The 21,914-nt window shown below is 45.1% G+C and overlaps 2 protein-coding genes across 10 annotated transcripts; both read left to right on the plus strand.

The window, feature by feature from the left end:
• The first annotated feature begins 947 nt into the window (after positions 1-947).
• Positions 948-8,990, plus strand: sesn2 (sestrin 2). The gene is made up of 11 exons (XM_040188020.2): positions 948-1,833; positions 2,756-2,821; positions 3,435-3,623; positions 4,758-4,940; positions 5,690-5,911; positions 6,039-6,171; positions 6,256-6,371; positions 6,489-6,572; positions 7,861-7,967; positions 8,052-8,196; positions 8,465-8,990. The coding sequence occupies exons 1-11, from the start codon at positions 1,495-1,497 to the stop codon at positions 8,549-8,551; spliced, it is 1,671 nt and encodes a 556-aa protein (XP_040043954.2). The 5' UTR covers positions 948-1,494; the 3' UTR covers positions 8,552-8,990.
• A 668-nt stretch (positions 8,991-9,658) lies between these two features.
• yrk (Yes-related kinase) lies at positions 9,659-21,866 on the plus strand. 9 transcript variants are annotated; one of them, XM_078081666.1, is made up of 15 exons: positions 9,672-9,832; positions 9,990-10,056; positions 14,381-14,422; positions 14,910-15,167; positions 15,534-15,636; positions 16,163-16,261; positions 16,422-16,525; positions 16,727-16,876; positions 17,534-17,698; positions 18,332-18,487; positions 18,959-19,138; positions 19,511-19,587; positions 19,672-19,825; positions 19,992-20,123; positions 20,542-21,866. In XM_078081666.1, exons 4-15 carry the CDS (start codon positions 14,933-14,935, stop codon positions 20,748-20,750), a joined length of 1,764 nt encoding a protein of 587 aa, XP_077937792.1. In that variant the 5' UTR covers positions 9,672-9,832; positions 9,990-10,056; positions 14,381-14,422; positions 14,910-14,932; the 3' UTR covers positions 20,751-21,866. The 9 variants fall into 9 exon arrangements, with proteins under 9 accessions (XP_040043952.1, XP_040043947.1, XP_040043948.1 ...); XM_078081667.1 differs by having other exon boundaries at positions 9,724-9,832; positions 9,990-10,060; XM_040188018.2 differs by lacking the exon at positions 14,381-14,422 and having other exon boundaries at positions 9,659-9,832.
• Positions 21,867-21,914: the final 48 nt, after the last annotated feature.

Raw genomic sequence — 21,914 nt, forward strand, 5'->3', positions numbered from 1 at the left:
TGCATTGAGTCTGTGTGTTTTCATGTCCAACGGAGCAGCGTATCACCCTCCCCTGTTTGTCTGTCTCTATCTTTTCTCCCAGCCCCTCACACATCTCACATCATATATGGTATATTATATATATATATATATATATATATATATATATATATATATATATATATATATATATATATATATATATACATACAGGTAAATTAATATAAGAAATGGCTGTTTTTTATTTTCCTAAATAAAGGTGATTCAGGAAGTACATAATATAAGTTGTGAAACTAGTGTATGGAATTCTTACTTTTAAACAGTCTTAGTTGTTTCAATATGAATAAGTATAAAGATATTTTATACAAAATATTTTATAAAAATATTTTATACTTATTCATAAGTAAAAAATATGTTTGACTCCAAGGGGATCATGGGTATTCCTAGCAAATTGATGGATTGTTTAAAATTAACAATCAAAGATTTTCATAACAGCAGTCCTTTTTTCTTATAACTTTATTGTGATTATGAAGTCTTTTGGGAGCATTCAAATTATTCCCAGATGGCAGTGATCAGGACCAAATCAAGTGGGGTCCAAACACAAGAGGGGATTTGTGGGGTTTCCAGTCAATAAAACGCAAACAGCAAATGTTGCTGCTTTTCACAATTTAATTTTATAAAATGAAGGATAGAACAAATGTATCGCTCTGGTAAGTGTGATGATTTTGGCTCGTCACCTGTGTTGACATGTTAGAGACTGTACAGTTAATTGATTCATAAATCGATGAATCGATGGCCAATACTACAGTTTTTGCTTCAGTAAGTCTTTTTTGGATGTGAACGCTCAATATGTTTTATATTTTATTAGTATTTGATCATATATACTATTTAAAAATGTTAGAAGTTTAATGGAAAGTTAGTGACTGAGACGTATTTCTGCACCCTGAGGTGCAGCGAATGGTTTTCCCGACGTCACAATGACGTCACACAAACGAAGACAAACTCTACAACTCCGAACAGCTGAACGAAACTAACGAGTGAAACCCGCAGTTGTTGTTTTCTTAATGTGTTTCATGACAGCTTATTTTTTGGAATCTTCGGGAGTCAAGTCCAAAAAATAAAATAAAAAAAGATCTAACTAATTAGACGTGCTGTTATCAGTTTGACAGCCCGCAGCATCTGCTAACAGCAGCTAGGCTAACCGGCGAGCTAACAGCGGCAGACCGTTGGGACGGTCAGGTGAGCCGGGTTGGAGCGAAAGGATTCTGCCTCTTATGGGGGAGCTCTGAAGAAGGCCGGGCGACTTTAAATAATTAGGGCGGAACAGATGATTGCCCTAACGACGGACACATAGAGTATCCGGCATTTAAGGGACTTTCCGTCAAGCTAACGTCAACTGCGCGGTCGGCTCACACTTCAGCTAACTGCAACTAGCAGCAGCTCAGCCTCGGCTCGTCAAAGGACCACTTTAGAGGTGTTTTTTTGGGGGGGTGCGGTGTGTGGGGGGACCAACGGATGCCAAGCAGTCCCGTGGCGAGCCGTACCTGCCCGGCTAACGAAGACAACGCACCGGCTCGAGCGTTCGGCTCCGCCATGTCACGTCGACACCGGTACGAGTCGGAGTCCGACGTCGGCCCGACCGTTAAAAGCTTAGCGCTGTGCAGCCGGGACGAGGCGGAGCGAGCGGCGTCCCTGGAGGAGCTCAGCCGGCGGGTTCTGGCTTGTTTGGGAGCGGGCCGGCCCGGTTCGATGCAGCTGAGTAAACCGACGCTCTTACATCTGCTTCTGCTGTCTCGGTCGTGTCCACTGGAGGAGGTCCGAGAGAGAGCGACCGAGCTGCTGCGCACCGCACAGGTAACGCTGGGTCAGTGTGTCACGGTGCTTCTTCCTAACGCCAACTAGTTTATATTCTTAGAACCAATCGGTCATAACATTTACAGAATATGCGAGTGATTGATTGACTGACAGAGGCGATAACGTCGAAGTTATCGGCTGCTGACCGCTTTCTAGCAGATTGCTTAGGGTTTCATCAGACGTTGGACCGTGCGAGGTGATGACGCAAGACTTTGCTTCGCTGCGCACAAACAAGCAGGCCGGACACGCCTCCTCCGGCCCCTCGGGCCCCGAAAAACGAGCGCACCCTCACGAGCCTTTCCACAGATCAGCGCTCGTTTTAGGAAAAACAGTCCAGCTGCGTTGAGCGCGTTTTCAGTTCATGTGTCGCCTCGAGGGGGAGATAACAAGCGGTGACTGTTTTTTCTTTCTTTCTTCTGATTGTGAGTTGAATAAGTGGTTTTGTTAAATACATAGGCTGTGATCTTTGAAACGGGATCCAGTTACAGCACAGCTGCTGCAGCGTAAGGAAGGTCTAGTCCAGGTTAAATAGCATGTTTTAAAAGTTGTAAATGAACCGGTTTCCTTACGGTTTCTTTTTTTTCGGTTGTTTCTTTCATTGCTTGCCTTAAAACGTAAATAAAAAATGTATTGTATAACATTTTAATGTGTAAAGCTCAAACCAGCAATCAACACACAATGAAACATGTTCAGATAATTGACTTCTTGTGAGTCCGTTTTATCGAGCAGGAAATCCATAATTCCAGTTTCTCAATCAAGAAATGTTGCGTTTCTTTGTCTTGCGTCATTGTGAACTCTATCTTTACGTCTTGGACTCTTTCATCAGACAACCTATATTTGGATGACGTTGTCCAACAGGCATTCTGTTCTATTGCCAGTTATTATTTTACTGTGTCACTCACCTGCGCGTCTTCCTCCGTAGGAACAAGGAGTCGAAGTACCTCGGGCGCTGTCATCAGGCCCAAGTGTCTTTATTCCTGCAAAGGAGGTGTGTACGTCCCATTGTTAAATATGTTGGCTTTTCTTTTCTGTGAACACTTTCTAAAAGGCTGTGATGTCACAAGCAATTGCAATGTTCTTTCCAACAGTAAATCCAATGAGGAATGGGGTAGTTTATAATGTTGATCCCCATTTTCTCTTTTATTAGCCAAATCATTTTCATTGATTATGTATTTTCGCCACTCGATGTCAGGGTGGCGCCTGCTACCAGCCCAGTTAAAGACAATGGAGGCCTTTAACTGGACTGGTAGCAGGCTGCCATCGTGACCATAATGAACAGTCAAATCAGTTTGAGAATAAGAAGTGCAGATGGTGACTCTGCCTCAGCTCCTGTTGCTTCATGTCCTCAAGTGAAGCAATACTACACATATGTAAGAGAAGTTGATTACACATTGAAATTTATTTTGTGAGTCATTGAAAGCTTTCCGCTGGGGAAAGTGGAAATGTTTCATCAGCTTTTTAACTCACTGTTTTGTTTACAGCTGTAAGAGAATCATTTAAAAATAGATCCGTGCCGATTTTGTCCTCAAGCATTTTTTGAATATGAAGTGAGTTTAGCTGTCAGGGAATTTTGAACACAATATGTTGTCTTTCTCTTTCAGATGTTGAAAGAAGTTGCCGACCAGGACGTCCTCACTGAGTCTTTCCTTTCAACGGGCCGCGTGGACCACATCACCATGGTGATGGCAATGCACCCTGCCTACCTGAGCTGCTTCCTCAGGACCCAACATGCTTTGTTGGAGATGGACGGCCCCTTGCCCCATGACTGGAGACATTACATCGCTGTTATGGTGAGAGAAGGTCGTTTTTTCTCTCTGAAGACATTAGGGAGGACCTTCCTGTATGTTTCTTCCAAACGGGTGGAACGCCATAGCCCAGTGTGTAGTGTCGTTCAGTCAGTAAACTGTTTTAATTTGCCGTAGATTAGACATTAATGGACCAGGTAAATGCAAATAAATTCAAACTTAAAGCGGATGATATCAAAGTACCTTATTTTCTTTTTGAGACCACCTCATGTGTACCAAATTGTTTTTATGATTAAATTATTTTATGTCGGTTAAACGCATATACACTAAATCCATGTCCAGATAAACCATTTCAGTGAAGTAATATTACCACACTTCCAACAGAACCTGTCCAATGACATGGTAGAAACAGCCGCAGCTAATAATATTAATGGAGTTATTTTTTTGCGTTGTGTCAGCCAGTCACCGTAGCAACAGTCTGACTCACAGGATGTGGACCGGGTACGTTTTTCTCCTTCTGTAGCATGTTAATGTGTGCAGCGGCCCTACGGCAGCAAACACTTGACAAAAATATTCATTATTTCTACCTGTAATCCTTGATGAACCATAACCAAACATCTGCACCTATTGTTGGTTATCAGCGAAAATAACGTTTAAAGAGTAAAAATGTACAAAATGTTTCACAACTTGAACCAGATGTTTAAATGTGATGTCATTTTGATGCTTAACTGTGTCACAGGTTACGGCCTTGTTTAAGTGAACTGTTACACAAAAAAGCAAAGCTTGAAAGCAACATAAACATAAAAATGATTTTCTGAATCTACACATGTGGATAAATTAAATGATCTTTTCTGAAAAACGGAGTTCACTCCCTGCTTGAGGGTTTTTTCCGCTACTGTATCTTCGGGAGTCCCTAAAAGGGTTTGCCAAAGACCGATCCTCTCATAAACATTTAATGATGCTCATCGCTCAGATATTCATCACATTAGCTGGCCTCTCACTTCAGAAATGCTGCGTTGTTGAACTCAAAATGATCTATTTGTAGAGAAATGTAGCTGTGTTGCTTTAACCTCTGAGGCCTTCCAATTTCTGAACAGTTATTATGCGTCATGAAGTTGGTACGGACAGAGCAGGGATTCAGCTCTGCTTTTTAATGGATGGGCCGATTATGCTTCACAGGCCGCGGCTCGGCATCACTGCTCGTACCTGGTGCAGCAGCACAGCGCCGGCTTCCTGGACGCCGGGGGGGAGGAGAGCTGGCTGAGTGGCCTCCAGCACGCCCCCACCAAACTGCGCAGCCTGCAGACACTCAACAAGCTGCTGGCACACAGACCCTGGCTCATCACGCAGCAGCACATCCAGGTCGGAGAGGACACCCACTCGAGCACTCACAAGTTCAATGCTTCTTTATTTCCATGGACATTTCGCAGGCAGGATTCACACAAAACACACAGAATCCTGAAAAGGAGGTAGTTTGCTAAGTGATTCAGTTCAGTGTTTTTTAAATTTTTTATATAGTACTTGTAATCAAAGCAATCTGTGCATGAGCGATCCGTTTAATAAAACAGCCGTTTATTGTGTGAATGTTACCAGGAACGATGGAAATGTTTTATCACTCATGGCAAGCAACAATACGGACCATTAAGACTAATTCAATGAAACCGTTGTTATACGATAGTAATTTGAGCTAATACATTTGATTTCAGACTGAAATGACTCATTCACTTACTAAAGACATGTGTAATATATCTGAGTATAATGCCACTTTTGGGGCCTTTTCATGCAGATTTCCTTTGTATTTCTTCCCTTTACTTTTGTGTTCATTTTGTTTGAGCAGCCTTGTATTCGGTGTTCATAACTTGATAACGGCAAGAGTCACTCGATGTCACAAAATGTATATGTACGTCGAAACACAAAAATCGTTTGTAAATGCAACTCGTGTCTTTCTGTGGGAAGTCGTGTGTCATCCACTAGTTTCAAGGGGCATCATGTCTAAACTCTCTGTACGGAGATTGGGATGGTTTGATCCAACGCATGAGTGCTTGACATTACCAACGAACCCCTTTTATAGATTACCTCACTAACTCAACATCTGCCTGTCTCCCCTGCAGGAGCTGGTGTGTCCCGGAGCCGAGTCTCGCTGGTCACTGGCTGAACTCATACACGCTGTGATCCTCATGGCTCACGCTCACTCTCTCTGCTCGTTCGGGTGGGGATGCGGCTTAAACCCTGAGCCCGACCACATCGGAGGTTATACTTTCCAACTTCCGTCGCCCAGTCACCTACCTCGAAGCCCGCACAGCCCCCTGGCTCACGAGGATGGAAGGCAAGAGGTGAGCTAAACTGTCGTCTTCTACCACAGGTCTGAGCGCTCTACACTCAACAAGTGATGTTTGATGTTTTTTTTAACAGTAGAAAATTCCGTGACTATTATTAATAGCAGTATCATCTCTTATCCAGTTGGGTGAAGGAGCAATGGAGGTGGAGGTGTTGATGCAGAAGATGGTGGAGCTGCAGCAGCAGGAGGAAGAGTGCACACAGGAGGAGATGGTGACTCGCTTTGAGAGGGAGAGGAGCGAGAGCATACCGACCAGTAAGTAAATACACGCGCCGTTCCTCGCTCACGTTGTTTGACATTTGTTCGCTCACCTCGTCTTCTCCGTTGCTGTTTGTGTAGCTGTCGTGCGAGAAGCACCGCCCGATCTGCTGCTGCGTCTGGTGGAGGATCCAGAGTTCAGATACGAGGACTTTGCCCCCAAAGGAGAGCAGTCCCCTCCCACCATGCGAGCTCAGGTAGTGTGTCTAGGCTTCGGTCTCCATGCGTTCAGGTTCTTAACAGGGGGGAGCACCTTCTTGATAGTTTGTGCTAAGTTCCAGCGACCTGTGTTTGTTGGTGTCTGATGTGTGCAGGACTATTCGTGGGAGGACCACGGCTTCTCTCTGGTCAACAGACTACTGCCAGACATGGGCCAGCTCCTGGATGAAAAATTCCAGGTACCTTTTAACCTTTTGTAGTAATACACTAAAAACACATAAAATAGTATTTGTCACAATCGGCGTTCATTTCACAGAAAAATGGCTCTGCTGTAGACTAAAGTAATTACATTGCATCGTTGCTTTCTACTGTTCGACCGGGTTTTGTGCCACATGAGGAAAGAAAACCAAAAGGCTCCTATCAGACAGAGGCGCTTCGTGACTCTCAAGTGGGGAGCACAACCTAAATAAACTGGAATGTACTGGTTCTTTAGCAATTGGATATGGTTTGATCGCTTACTTTTATTTAAAAAAAAATAGGTTTAAGAGCGTGATGCACAATGTGAAGAAGCTGAAACCAGGAGCTGGAGAAGCCTACATCTTCGCTACTGATTTTTTTCTGTAAAACATTACATGTAATTTAGCTGACGCTTTTATCCAAAGCGACTTACAATAAGTGTATTTCTACCATAAGGATACAAACTCAAAAGAAACAAGAAAGTGCAATTTCATTAAATAAGCCGAAACAGTCATCTTTCAAGATTACTCTATAATTTCTTAGAAAATGTAGCAGATACAAAGTTGTCTACACCTTTAATAAACTTTATTAAATAAAGTTTAATAAAGTAGAATTTGGTGAAAAACCCTGAGAAGATTGAGGTTGGCGTCCGGGCGACCACATGATGAATTTGGCTGCAGGATGCTGTAGAGTGAGCATCATCAAATGGGCCCAGTGACCGGACTGGACATAAAGAATAAATATCTTATAGTCTTTACAGAGCAGTCTTGACTTAAGACCATGGGTACAGCTTATCCCGTTACCACGGCAACAGTTTCACACAAAAGAGCCACGTGTGCAACAATGGCACCAAGTCCACCAAGTCAGTAAGAGGAAAGAGATCAACAAACGTCTGCTCAAAGTCCTGTCGGGACCTTTTATCTTTTCATTGACTTTAGTCCATACAGCCTGGTTTTGTATTCATTGATGTGTATGTCTTCACTTCAAAAGTCTCATTTTATTTATTTCCCATGGCTTGTTTTCATGCAAATTCATGAAATTATTGAGTGCATGTCTGTTAAAAAGATTTCAGGGTGTTTTTTTTTGTGATTGTTCGTGAAACGATAGCGATCAATTCCTTGTTAAAATTGGGTTTGTCAACTATGAATTTCTTATACAATTTAGATATTATGAGGCTTTTTGGTGAGGTTTTAATGAACTGGACCTCTGAATTGAATACCCATGCTGCATACATTCACTGATCAGATAGCTTGAGCTTATTGTATTGATATTTTAGCTACTTCTTTGCAGGTAGTGAGCAACTTGACCTACCACAGGATGGCGATGCACGAAGGTGTGGACACTCACACTCTGAGAAAAGCTCTCTGGAACTACATCCACTGTCTGTACGGGATACGGTCAGTGCTCTCAGGAATCATGTGCTCAGTTTGAAAGTCAGCTGGTCTCTGCGGTGTCGGTAACTAAGCTTCGTACTTCCGCAGCTACGACGATTATGACTACGGCAGCGTGAACGTGCTGTTGGAGCGCTCTCTGAAGGTCTTTGTTAAAACCATGGCCTGTCATCCCGAGCAGACCACGGCTCGCGTTTACCACGCATTCTGGAGACACTTCAGGCACTCCGAAAAGGTACGAACTCTTTCAAACGCGCACCTGACGCGGCCTCCTCGGCCGCAATCCGTGGATCGTTTGACCTTTTAGCACATCTTCTCTCTTTGATACCTTACTTAGCGAAGAATGAATCGTCTGACTTTTCAAGGTTTCCTCTTTTCTTCCTTTTTTTTGTTTTTGTTTTTAAATGTCATGTTATGAGAGAAGTTGAATCACAGACGGAACTTAAAATTGTGTCATTTAGTAACACAAAGGTAATTGTTTGTGTTGTTGTTTTGTCTGGCAGGTCCATGCGAACCTGATAGTGATGGAAGCTCGGCTACAGGCAGCCCTTCTTTATACTTTACGAGCCATCACGCACTACATGAGATGAGCCCACTCGCCTGCACACGTTTTTGCAAATGCTGAGCCCGCTGAGACGTACCGCAACCCAATGCTGAACACACACTGTACACTACAGCGAATAGTGTTAATGTTTTGATGCTGCTTTGCACTGGACTGTCTGATATTCAAAACTTGTTACGTATTTGCACTGAAATGAATCAGGTTGTTTCCCCCAGTTGAGCCTCAAGTGTTGATGAGAATATCTTGCACATGTTTCTGTCAACACACACACACACACACACACCTCTCATCGTGATCGAAGTGTTTATTTTACTTGAGATCAATAATCGCCCACAGATACCAGCTGTTCACCACACATTGACTACTTGTGCCTCATTCCTCTGTTTGTAGCATGCAGAGGCTGACATGAAAAAATATAAAATAACGTATTTTTATAAATAATAAAAAGTTACTTTATCAAAATTGAAGCTGTGTCTGCCTCATGTTCTTGCCCCCCCCCCCCCCTATCAGTCTATTATTTTTGATTTTAAGACAAACAGTTAAACGTACACACACCCACACACACACACACACACACACTAGGCTCTGGAGGTGTGGCAGCGGGAGTTACAACGACTCGCCACAAGAGGGAGACAAACGCCCAAAGAAATGTGTAATGACGCCACAGTCGCCCCCTAACGCGACGTGTTGTAGCGTGACATTACACAGCTGTCCTCTTTCTGGCGTTGTCCTGATAGCGATCGAAAGTAAAAATAACACCAGAGGAACAAACACGCTTGCGGATGTCGCACGTTTCATGTCTTCCCCGTGTAGTTATACACCACATGCGCGAGAGCCGCATCTCGCCATGACAGTGAAAAAGCGCCCAGTTCTGCATCAGCACCAGCTGCTTGTCGGTGTTTATCGTTGTATTTGTGCGGCAAACCGCTCTAATATTACTCCGCTCTTTATTCAGTGTGCTTACAGCTACAGCGTCAAAAGTCAATTGCAAACTGTAAAGTAAGTCCTAATCAACTTTCTCAATCAATGAAGCCTGTCACTTGGTGGACATTCCATCGTTTTTGTGGAGTGGGGTTTTCTTTCTAAGCGGTGTCCCTACACTTTAGACTCCCATCGTGTGCATATTGAACCCGCGCCTTGAAGTGTCCACATGACGCGCGCGCCTCCGTTCCCAGAGGCTTCCGGACGCGCTGCGCGTTCACGTCCCTTCAGTCGCTCGGCGCAGCAGGTCGCGGCTTTCTGTCCGCGCGCGCGCTCTCCTCTGGGCACAAGGATTCCTGCCGGGATAACGACGCAATTCGTGTGTCCGGTACGTCTTCTCCGTGTATGCTATACCTATACCCATGAAACGCACGCGCACCGGTTTTTGGACTTCTGCGGTTAAAGAACCAGTGGTTTTGCTCCGAGGAGACACCGACTGGTACCCTGCGTTTCAAGTGAACTTATGCTTTTTAACTTTTTCACAGTTGTGTCCTCTATGCGCGGAGGGAGTCACCTCAGGGAGAGAGAAAGTCTACTGTAAATGTACCCAAGGTAGGTAAGAAGACGCAAACAGACCCTCTGTCCCTTTTAAAAGTACATCATTCTGTTGGTTTCGGTGCTTTTTGAAATTGGGTAACTTCAGAGTGTTCGTTGTTCCATACAAGGAAGTTTGGCTGATTTGCCTGCGAGAAGTCAATGAAGCAGCACTAGTTTTACTGGACGGCTACCACAATGATTTAGAAATCAAACAGCCGACATTGCACTAATGGAAGGGTGGAAGTTACCAGAGTTTAGTCACAGGTGCTTCAAAGTGGGATCCTTGCTGTCAGAAACCTGAGGCGTTGGTAGTTGTATATTTCTAATGGTCAAGAATCAACCGGTAACTTATCGTAGGCTCTGGATTTGTGTCTGACTTCAACTAGGAGGCTCAACTGGATGTTTTATGGAAGTGTCCTACTCTATTTGGGGGGGGGTTCTTAAAGTAACTCAGGCCAGAGGTCTTTCGTCCTGACAGTTTATGTAAATCTTGCTCCACAGGCAGAATGTTCCTTAAGAAAATGTGATTTATCTGGCAACCTGTCTGCAGGAACCCCCCCCCCCCCCTCCTCATCCCCCCCACCCCTGGAGGAAAAGGCAGGGCTGTGTTTCCTCAGCACATCCATCTCTCTGAGGTGTTTCTGCGGCTTGTGATGGTTGTCTCTCCATCACGAGAAACAGACCGCCATCCTTTCAGTAATCAGTCGTTGTGTCACCTCTGGTTCTCAGGTGGTTTGTGTGTCTTCGCCAAGGACCGTGCCCTTGCGATTTTGTGGGTCGGTCAGGGGGAAAGAAGCGACGAGGCCCCGGGCCTCTTCGCTTCCTGTTTCTCTACGAGGTCAGTTCCTGCCTTTAGCCTCTAGGCCGTGGCAGGAAGGAGGGTGGGTGGGGGTGGGGGGGGGGGGGGGGGGGGGGCGTGGATATGTTCTTTTCGGCTGGCGGGGGTTGGGAAATGGACGTCGGCCTCGTCACAGGTCTGCCGGCGAGCAGCTGAGCGCTGTGCGCGACGGAGATGAGCCTTACAGACTGATGTTACACATCTGGACGGAGGCTTCCCGCTGCATCTGTCAACGCGGGGGGAGGGCGGGGCAGTTTTCTACCTGAGAGAGACTGCTGTCCGCGTTGCCCCCCTAGTGAGCGGACCCTAAACCGCTTGAAAGGCAGCATTGGGCTGTCAAGCCTAAATATCTTCCCTCCCTCACGCATGCCTTCGGACCAGTGACCTCGACCCCCTGCGTTCGGAGGATATGATGACTTCATGTGAAAACAGGACGTCCTGAGGACCAGGACACCTTATTTTTCCATTGCCCCCCCCCCCCGCCCTTTCCAGTTGTCCTCCAGTTCCTTTCTGAGTGTGTGTTTGGACCCTGTTTGAGTGTGCGCTGTGCGTGAGAGGTTCTGTGACAGCTTGCGTCCCATTGTCTTATCATTCCTGCTCCACTCACCCTCTGCATCCTGCAGGGCTTCCTGCGGGTGAGGAGGGAAGGGGAGGGGAGGGGGGGAGATTCAGAAAGAAAAGAGAAAGAAAGGTAAGAAAAAGGATGGAGAAACCAGAACAGGGGAGGATTGGAGAAAGTCTGGAAAGAGCTGACGTAGAAGTACAAAAACTCGACAGGTCTGAACAATTGTGTGTGTGTGTGTGTGTGTGTGTGTGTGTGTGTGTGTGTGTTTCTCTGTGTTCCCGCGCAGAATTCCCCGCTGGGAGCAGCTTATCTGCTCTCCACCGTGCAGGAAAGGGTGTGTCACTTGGATTTCGATGTTTGACGATGGAGGGTGACGCTATTGTGATTTTATAAGAACGCTGGACAAACCTTTGATAAGAGTTGAAGCTCATCATCTAGTGAAATGGAAGTATCAACCCGTGCTGATGTGCACGCATACTTTTATTCAACAATCAATACCAAACTACTAAAGCTGCTTTTGTATTCTTATTGTTTCTTCTTACCAGCTGCTGTGAAAGTAAGCGACCAACCAGTGAAGTAGGTGAAGATTTCACAAACGGCAAACAGAGGAAATGCTTTTATCTCTGTGGGAACGAATGTGATTGACAGCTGCTGTGTTTTGGGGCTGTATTGTAGCAAGAGGCATCAATGACATGATGCATGATGGGTAAAGTCTAAAGGCTAAACATGTTTGAGGTCGGTTGGAATGCAACGTGCACACGGCGGAAGAGCCTTTTTAATCCAACATTGCGTTCTGTTTGTTAATTTTGTTGTTTATGCACACGCAGATAACAATACAGCTCTACATTTAATTCAAGTAAGTCTTCCAAAACTGCGGTGTGCGAGTGTTCGCCTTGCACGCCTTATCCCATTTACATTATTTAGTTTCAAGAGGCGAAGGCACTCCTGATTTACTCTGCTGCAATGAAGCAGACTCTCACGCACACGCCAAAAAAACGCATACGTAAAAGTGTAGTATGCCACCTTCAATGTGAAACTCAAACATGACATCCATCCCCACCACACGCTCACACCCACACACCCCCACTCACTGCTCTAAGTACCTCTGATGTTTGATTAGACAAATAGACAAATACATGTTGGTCTGTGTTTAATTCCCCTCCATTGATGGTCACATGTCAGTGCACAGGTGCATGTTTTGGCCTCACATTGTTCGGTGTGCTCTGCTGCGCGTGTGACTTTAGCGTTGTTGGTTCCCCCGATGTGTAAACCCCTCAGGTCAACTGAATTATCAGGTGCTGGAGCAGCTTCTGTATGTAGAGGGGAAGACATAAATGGTATCAACAGGAAACCAACAGAGAACAATGACTGTACGCAGTGTGTGTGTGTGTGTGCGCGTGTAACTATATGTTATTGTGCTGCTGATCCTGTTTTTGATCGTCTGGGAGATGATGGACAAGTGGACAAGGAGCAGAAGAGGTGAGGTGAAGGTGAGGAAGGAGGCCTCTCCCCTGTCACTCCTCCTTCCTAAAGTCCGTCACAGGGAAAGTGAGCGGCTTGGGTCCAGTAGAAGGCTGGATGGGGAAAGTATGAAAGGTCAGGGTTGGAGGGGTGCGGGCATAGAGAGGAAGATGTGTGCGTGTGTGTGTGTGCGTGCGTGTGTGCGTGTGTGTGTGTGTGTGTGTGTGGCTGTGTGTGTGTGTGTGTGTGTGTGTGTGTGTGGATGGACTGTGTCCTCAGTTTCCAGGAAAAGGGGGGAGGGATCAGAAGGGTGGACAGGAAACTCTAACAGGGCTAACTTCCTGTAGCTCTCCTGATGGGCCGACCTGATACAGTGAATGAGTGTGTGGATGTGCATGGAGGTGTGTGTGTGTGTGCGTGCATATTTTGGACATAACCCATAATAGCCTCTGTTGCTTCAAAGATCGAGAGGAATTTTGTGGGAATTCGTGTTTTGGGCGAGAAGAACCTGATGCTGTTCACCGGGGGGGTGATGTTTTTTCATAATGAAAATGAATTACTTTTGTTTTTCCCAAACCTGTATTGTTTTTCCTGTGTGTGTGACTTCCCTCACATTCCTCAGGAGGTGGGGAGGCGGCAGCCTGCAGTTTGGTTACTTTGAAAGATTGCCAGTTTGAATCCACAGGCCCGTTTGTTGGGTCGCCGTACAGTCGCTGACACTGAGGCCGTTTAATTCAACAGCAGCAAATCTCGACCCAATGTCACATTTAGTTGAAACTTTGCTGAATTGGATTGTCAACAGCAATAAATGTAAAAAACAGCTTTCAAAATGAACAGAAAGTTAGAAGCTAGCGCAGCAATTGGTCACTGTTTTTTAAAATGTATTTAATATATATATATTCTAAAGCTTTTCTTTCTTTCCTAAGCTAACTTATCGCTTCCTGTAGTTTAGACAATACTGTGTTTCAGTGGTTATTTCCTCTTGATGCCGGCTCAGCAGAGCTCAGTTGATGCAATGTGGTTTGCTCAAAACTGGAAGTTGGGATTGCATATATATATGTGGACATCTATTTTACTCAATAATCTTTGTAAAAAGCCTTTCACATGGTCTGTAACAGACTACATTTGTCATTTTCAGCCCCCCCCCCCCCCGATCCCCACTCACACACCACAGCTTTTGACCAGAGAGACTGTCTGAGTAACCCTTCTCAAAACTGCAAAAGCAGAAAGGGAAGTGGCTAACCTTACATGTATCTGTGTTTCTCTATCTGAAGCTGTCTCCTTTTTTTTTAATTTAAACTTCTCTCGCTCCTCGTGTCTCCCTTCAAGCGTCACTTTATTCACGCTTTAACGCTCTCCGGCCTTTCTCTCGCATCCTTTGCAGCCTTTCTCCTCTACGTGGGCTCTGCCCCTCGTCCTCTGCTGGCCCGATCTCTCATTCCGCTGCTTGTCACTTTATTTTTTATTTCTTTTAGTGGCGATGCTGATTGACAGATGATCTGAGAGGAAGACATCAGGTGAGAAAAAGTGAACTTCTCCTTCTGACCTCATTCAAACTCCACTTCCTCTTCCTCTTTTATTTTAAAATTGTTAACTTTTCTCTGAAAAGTTCTCTTGTCTACTTGAGTGACCCTCTGCATGCTGCTTTCACTTTCTGTAAGCCTGTTTTTGAAGTCTAAATGTTCTAAAAGTACTTATTGATTAAGTCGAGTCTTCCGTTTCTTTTATTTTGAACATAAGCAGCGATACTGTGTGTTTAATTCAAGGGGCACTGCGCCTGCTGTACATGCATGAGTTCAGTTTCAGTACAGCTCAGCCTCTGAGGACACTTCAAAAATAGTCCTGCAAAATAACCAATGATGTCTTAGTGATCTTGTTTATCGGTTTATCGCAGCCTCGACAAACACCACGACAAATAAAGCACCATTGTTTTTTATGGAAGTTAAATCTACATCTCCCATTTATATCCCATTAAACACTTTTATTGATTTCTTGATTTCACAGACCTCGTCGCCGTGCTGGTTATTATGGGGTGCGCCTGTTGCAAGCAGAAGAAGTCCGCCAAAGCAGCAATAACATCGGCAGAAGTAGACGCTGCAAATCTGTCTCTCGGCAACGCAGATGGAGGGCTGTCCGCCGCCTTGACCCAGGGACGTTACTGTCCTGACCCCACACAGACCATCCCGGACTACAACAAGGGCTTCTCCACCATCACCAACTTCCCCAACACCAACACACACCAGCGGCCTGGAGGCGTAACAAGTAGGACGTTGTGTCTGTGTGTCCGTAAAATATTGCGATGCAGTGAAGAGATAACATTATAAAGAAGACGGTTGTCTCTGCGTTGACTTTGTAAGATTTGTAACTCAGACTCCTGAAGCCTCATATAAGCTTCTACCTAACTACTGAATGCATCACTGCATATAAAGAGGAATATCATGTTATCCATTATTATTACGTTGGTATTGTGCTCCCTTCACAACCACAAGTTTTTAAAATATGTATTAACCTAATCATTTAAAACAGTACAGCCGTTCAGAGGTTGAAACCGGTGTGTATAGCTGGAAACGATAACTCCTATGTCTCTATTTTGTGTGTGTCTGTGTGTGTGCGCGAACGCGTATGCAGGTGGTGGCGTCACTCTCTTCATAGCTCTGTATGAGTACGACGCCCGCACCGAAGATGACCTCACTTTTCAGAAAGGAGAGAAATTCCAGATCATCAACAACACGTGAGCACAAACACAGCGGTATTTTTTTTTTAAATGGGAAAACAACCCTAATTTAGGATAACAATACAGTAATACAACAATATTGTCATTCAAATATTTGACAAAATCGATCAGGAGTTGATAAATTGCTGCTAACTATATGTTTGAAATCTCCAGAAGACTAATTCATTACATGCCGCATATGTTGAATGTCAGCCGTTGACACTGTAGAGTGTCAGAAGAGTCTCACTCAGGAAATCTAAAATGAGATTGTTCAAATGTGTAGTTGTTTATAGTATTTGTTCACACATTTTCTCCTCGGCTTCTTTTTCATCTAAACACCCGTTTCTCTTTATTTTAATGTAGACTGAGCATTTTGCATTTTAACCCTTTTCGTACATTAGTTTAGTCATTTGTTCCTTTAATTTAGAACCTTTTAAAAGGTGTCCTAACACTGTTATTGCGTAACAAACCACAATGAGGTGTCTGTAACCTTTTCTCACTGTATTTTGTCTAAACTGACTTTTAGTGTGTTTTTTTTTTGCAGAGAGGGTGACTGGTGGGAGGCTCGCTCTTTGGACACAGGCCACTCCGGTTACATCCCCTCCAACTACGTAGCTCCTGTCGACTCTATACAGGCCGAAGAGTGAGGACACACACACACACACACACACACACAAACAGCCCATCTGCTGCAGATAAACTACAGTTTACATCAAAAGATTTCTCAATGTAGTCCGAGGGGCAGAGGTCATGGGGTGCTTGCGGTTGTTGCAGTTGTCTGTGTGTTGTTGTCATGGTGATAGGTGGTATTTTGGGAAGATGGGGAGGAAGGATGCAGAGAGGCAGCTGCTGGGCCAAGGCAACCAGAGGGGAACTTTCCTCATACGAGAGAGTGAGACCACCAAAGGTAAAGAGGCCGCACACGCGCAACCACACACACACACACACACACACAGACATTACTTTAAGAGAACTATACTATAACTTTCAACTAGTTTCTCTTTCTATCTCTCCCCTCACTCCCACAACGTGCTTCTTCGTCCAAACCTCCCATCCTCCCTTCCCCTTTTGGTCTCCTTCCCTCTTTCTCCCTCCTTCCTCCTTTCAGGTGCTTACTCCCTCTCGATCCGCGACTGGGACGACAACAAGGGGGACCACGTCAAACATTATAAGATCCGCAAACTAGACAATGGTGGCTACTACATCACAACCAGATCCCAGTTCGACACGGTGCAGCAGCTGGTGGAGCACTACACAGGTAACGCACGCACACACGGACAGGAATTCATTTGCGTTATTTAGCTTCTTCTTCAATGGGAATTTTTTGTTTTCGTGTTGCCGTTTTCGGACAGACCTTCATGCTTCGAGCTCTTGCTTTCATAATTTGCCTCTTTGCCCAATCATTCCCTCTCGCTCTATAATAGTTATCACTCCTATAAAGGTTTGTGATTTATACTTTTACCGAAGAAGAATTTTTTGTGCAGAACTTTCATTTGTAATGTACATACTTTTACTTTAGTAAAGGATTTGACTACTTCTTCCGCTCTCTTCTTAGGGTTTAAACTTGATGTAACAAGCAGTTTACACCCATCACTCTCTCACGGCACTTCTGCCCCCTGGTGGAAAGCATTTGAAACAGCAAAAACTCAATTGTGACCGTCACAAGATATACTTACTAAAATATATATTTTTCTCACGATCTGCATATTTCTTTTTGTATCTTTACGTGATGTTGCTCTGAATGTGTGTGTGTGTGTCTGTGTTGCCCTGAGCATTTGTGCTTCTAAGTGCATAAGCAACCTGTCTTGTTCCGTGTTTTTATGTCTGCATTTGCTGCTCTTCCCCTCTATCTTCTCTCGCTATGTTCCCTTTTCTTCGCCTGCTTGTTTGTCTCTCCTCTCTCTCTCTCTCTCAGAGAGAGCGGCAGGACTTTGCTGCCGTTTGATTGGCAGCTGCAAGCGGGGCATGCCTAAGCTGGCCGATTTGTCAGTGAAGACCAAGGATATGTGGGAGATTCCCCGCGAATCCCTCCAGCTGATTAAAAAACTGGGCAATGGCCAGTTCGGAGAAGTCTGGATGGGTAGGAATGGTGGAACTGTGTTGCAGTGGGGGGAAGGTGACAGCCGGAGCACACCTGGATAAAATAAACTATTAAAACACGAGCAGGTACATGTAATACATTTAAGTCTTGGTTGTGTTTAGTTGACAGACCTTCGGGGACACTTCTGGTGTGAAGACACCCGTTCTCTCACAAACATACAATTTAAAGCCCCGTTTATCTGCCTGTGTTGTTCAGAGTGTCTACCTGCAAGAAATATACACATGGGTTGGACCACAAAAGCTACACACACACACACACACACACACAGAGTTGTAAAATGTAGTCTGGAATAGTTCTTTAAACTGCAGCAGTGGGAAAGAAAACCTAATGAATCCTTGTGTGTGATGACATTTGCAGAGGCAGCCGTTAATGAATAGAAACGTGGCTTTGTTTTAAATCCAGGTGTGCACAGTTGTTCCCCTCCCCCCCTGTTGGTGCATGTGCATGTCTTCCATCTCACCTCACCTATTTGTCCCCCACCCCCCCTCCCCATCTCCCTTTCCATTTCCCATTCATCACATCAACCTTTTATGCCGTTCTCCGACACACTTCCACTCTTCCCTTTCCCTACATCTCCACCCTGCTCGACTCCATCCTTCTTCCCCGTGATAGGCAGTAATGATGGGCTGTGTTATTACCTGACGATGCCCTGTGTCAACTCCATCCCACTCACCATGGGCCTTGGGCGTGACGCCTGGGAGGTGCAAAGGGAATCTCTGGCCATGCAAAGGAAGCTGGGACAGGGCTGCTTCGGGGACGTTTGGATGGGTGAGACTGACACCACCGACCTTTGACGCCCTCTGCAGGCTCAGATGGAGAACTGTCTGCCCAGCGTTGTCGACCGTAGTGTCTGTTACTGATGCTTCGTGTAATTTATTTCTCTGTATGCTACTGAAGTTTAAATTTTTTTTTACAGAATCGCTTGGTATTCCCTTGTGATTTTCTCCAAATTAAATGTCCTACCAGTTTGTCGTACAGTTTCTCTGACTAAATGCGAGTGCGTCAGATTTTCTGCAAAGCTTCTCCCTGAAGGTATTCATGTAAGACTAGAAAGATCCCCATCCCTAACATCACTCTGTCTCATGTAACGCATGCTCTCAAAAACAGCATTTGCATGTGTTTACATCTAAATTCATATACATCAGTGTGCCAGAAGATGTGTGTTCATGTCTGAGTTGTACGTATTTGTGTGTTTCCATGTGCTACGTGTGCATTAACATCTCCTTGTCTCTGTGCCAGGCATGTGGAATGGTACCACCAAGGTAGCGGTGAAGACTCTGAAGCCCGGGACCATGTCCCCCGAGGCCTTCCTGGAGGAGGCTCAGATCATGAAGAGACTGCGCCATGACAAGCTGGTGCAGCTCTACGCCGTCGTATCGGAGGAGCCCATCTACATTATTACCGAGTTCATGAGTCAAGGTATCGGGCTGAGTAAACTGTCATGCCTGTGATGTAGTTGGTTGGAAACTCACTGCCACTGAAAAAGGAGCTCTCCGAGAGAGAAAACTAAATCAGATATGCCCACGTCCTAACTTTCGACCAGTTTGAGATACAGTGTTGAATATTTCATAGACATATTTGGTAGATATTTGTAATTTACAGTGTAGAATTCAAGCCACCACGCCTCCTTGCTGGGAAAAACATTACTTTAGTATTCACTAAAAAGGGAAAGAGATATACGTTTGCATTAAGATATATAAGGATGCAAAATGTGTGCAAGTAGCAGATATGAGTTAACTACATGAGACAATGGGACTGGCCAGTCGTGACCCAACCATCTTTGTTTTTCAGGAAGTCTGTTGGACTTCTTAAAAGATGGGGAGGGGCAGAATCTGAAGCTGCCTCAACTGGTGGACATGGCTGCACAGGTGAGTTAAACTATGACACACTTCAAGGAAACGCCTAATCTCGCGATGTGCCTGAGCTCTGTCTTGGTCCCTTTGTGATTTTAGATCGCGTCTGGAATGGCGTACATTGAGAGGATGAACTACATCCACCGTGATCTGCGAGCGGCTAACATACTTGTTGGAGACAACCTGGTGTGCAAGATCGCTGACTTTGGCCTGGCCAGGCTCATCGAGGACAACGAGTACACCGCCAGACAAGGTAACAGCACCAAATATTAAGTGAGCGGGTATGAGAGAGCCGGATGGGGACAGCAAGGATTGCACAAAGTGATGATTAACAGTGTCTGCCTCCGCGTCTTTATTTTTATATATAACCTGTCCTAATTATACGATTATGTATCTCCACTGTGTTGCCATGGTTTCAGGGGCGAAGTTCCCCATCAAGTGGACTGCTCCGGAAGCTGCATTGTATGGCCGCTTTACCATCAAGTCAGATGTCTGGAGCTTTGGCATCCTACTAACCGAGCTCATCACGAAGGGACGTGTGCCGTACCCAGGTACCGGTTAAAAACTGCGGGTTCAGTGTTTCCTCATCCGTGAAAGGTTCCTCCTCAGTAGTGAGAATTCTGCAGGATTAGTCCTTTTTCAACTCTTCACTGTCAAAACTGAGAGAAGATCAAATTGTATAGCAGCAGGCTGATCAGGTTTGGAGAGAGTACTGAGATTTTCAACCAGACCAAACTTCGTCATAGCATTCAGTGAGTTTAGGGCCTCAGGGGCTTGCTCAGAAGCGCTTCTATAGAAGAAAAGGGAAACCCTCTTTTTAAGCACCGGCCACTCTGATCCTGATCTTCATCGTGTCTCGAGGTCCTTTGTGTGATTTTCATAACTGCTGTCGTGAGGTTATCCATCCCCTCTCTCTCCTAACCCTCTCATGCATGCACCGCCCCATCCCGCCCTCTCCCCGTCCTTTAGGTATGAACAACCGGGAGGTGCTGGAGCAGGTGGAGAGGGGATACAGGATGCCCTGTGCCCAGGACTGCCCCGCCTCGCTCCATGAACTGATGCTGCAGTGCTGGAGGCGAGAGGCCGATGAGAGGCACACCTTTGAGTACCTGCAGTCCTTCTTGGAGGACTACTTCACGGCCACAGAGCCGCAGTACCAGCCTGGAGAAAACCTGTGACCCAACACGTGTAGGACAGATGTGGGGCAATAAATGGACAGACATTAAACGGATGACAGAAAGGCAGACGCGGATGTAAACACGCAGACACACCGATATGCCTTCATTGTATTTGTATCCCTATTGTGCAGACGCACGCTCTCTCACTCACACACACACACACACACACACACACACACACACACACGTTAAGATGCATATTATTGCTGTGTTTTATTATTTGAGGACAGCTCCCTCCTTCTGGTTATTGATCACTGCAGTGCGGCCCATTCATGACAGATCAGTCAACCCCGTTGAAGAGCGTAGTCGGATCTCTGCTGATCAGGCCTTGCAGTAATGTTGCTTTACTCTGTAACCATGACAACTAGGAACTGAAAGAAGATGTAGATGGTTGTGTCGAGGTGGGGGGGAAGTCCGGTTGGTACATGATTTGTTCAGCCGCCGCGAATGTCCGGGTCCTTTTGATTTCTGCCTCTGCGAGGAGCAGCGTCGAAACAAAACTGAGAAAACCCCCCCTGAGAAAATGATGTTGATGGAGAAATTATAGACGGTGCAACAGGTTTCAGACAGCATTAAATAACCCTTGTGAGCTTGTGAGATCATGTATACGCAGACACTGGATGGTAAAATAGGAGTTGTCCTCTTACAATGATCAAAAAAGGCTGTCGAACTAACCCATGTCAATCACCTGAATGGGGGAGCTGATTTCAAACACGCATGCAACATGTGCCTTAAAGAAGTCAAGTTAAAGGCGGTTTTTCGATTTAAGTACCTTCCATACACTGTTAGTAGAACCCGAGAGGAGAGATGGTAAGGAATGCTCTTTGTTTGTCTTGAATAACAATTTGGTATGAACTGTCTCTTTTGCTGTTTTAACTTAACTAAGATATATCTGTGCAACACAAGGACGTTGGTATTAACATGTATGCAGTTTCCCATCCATTCAGTGTTAGGCAGGGTGAGATATTAAACATAAAGAGGAACGATGTGGAATGTCAGTGAGCTTTGAAGGCAAAGTGTTTAAATTCTGTATTGTTTGACTATCGAATGTAACCTTAAAGTGATTTTATGAGATTCCCTGTTATGTTATTATAATAAAAATCGTTTCCGGTTTAAGACGTCTCTCATTTTATTTATATTTAGACACCTTTTGTAAAGACAGCA

The sequence above is a fragment of the Gasterosteus aculeatus genome, chromosome 10, assembly GCF_964276395.1.
Source record: "Gasterosteus aculeatus chromosome 10, fGasAcu3.hap1.1, whole genome shotgun sequence".
NCBI lineage: Eukaryota > Metazoa > Chordata > Actinopteri > Perciformes > Gasterosteidae > Gasterosteus > Gasterosteus aculeatus.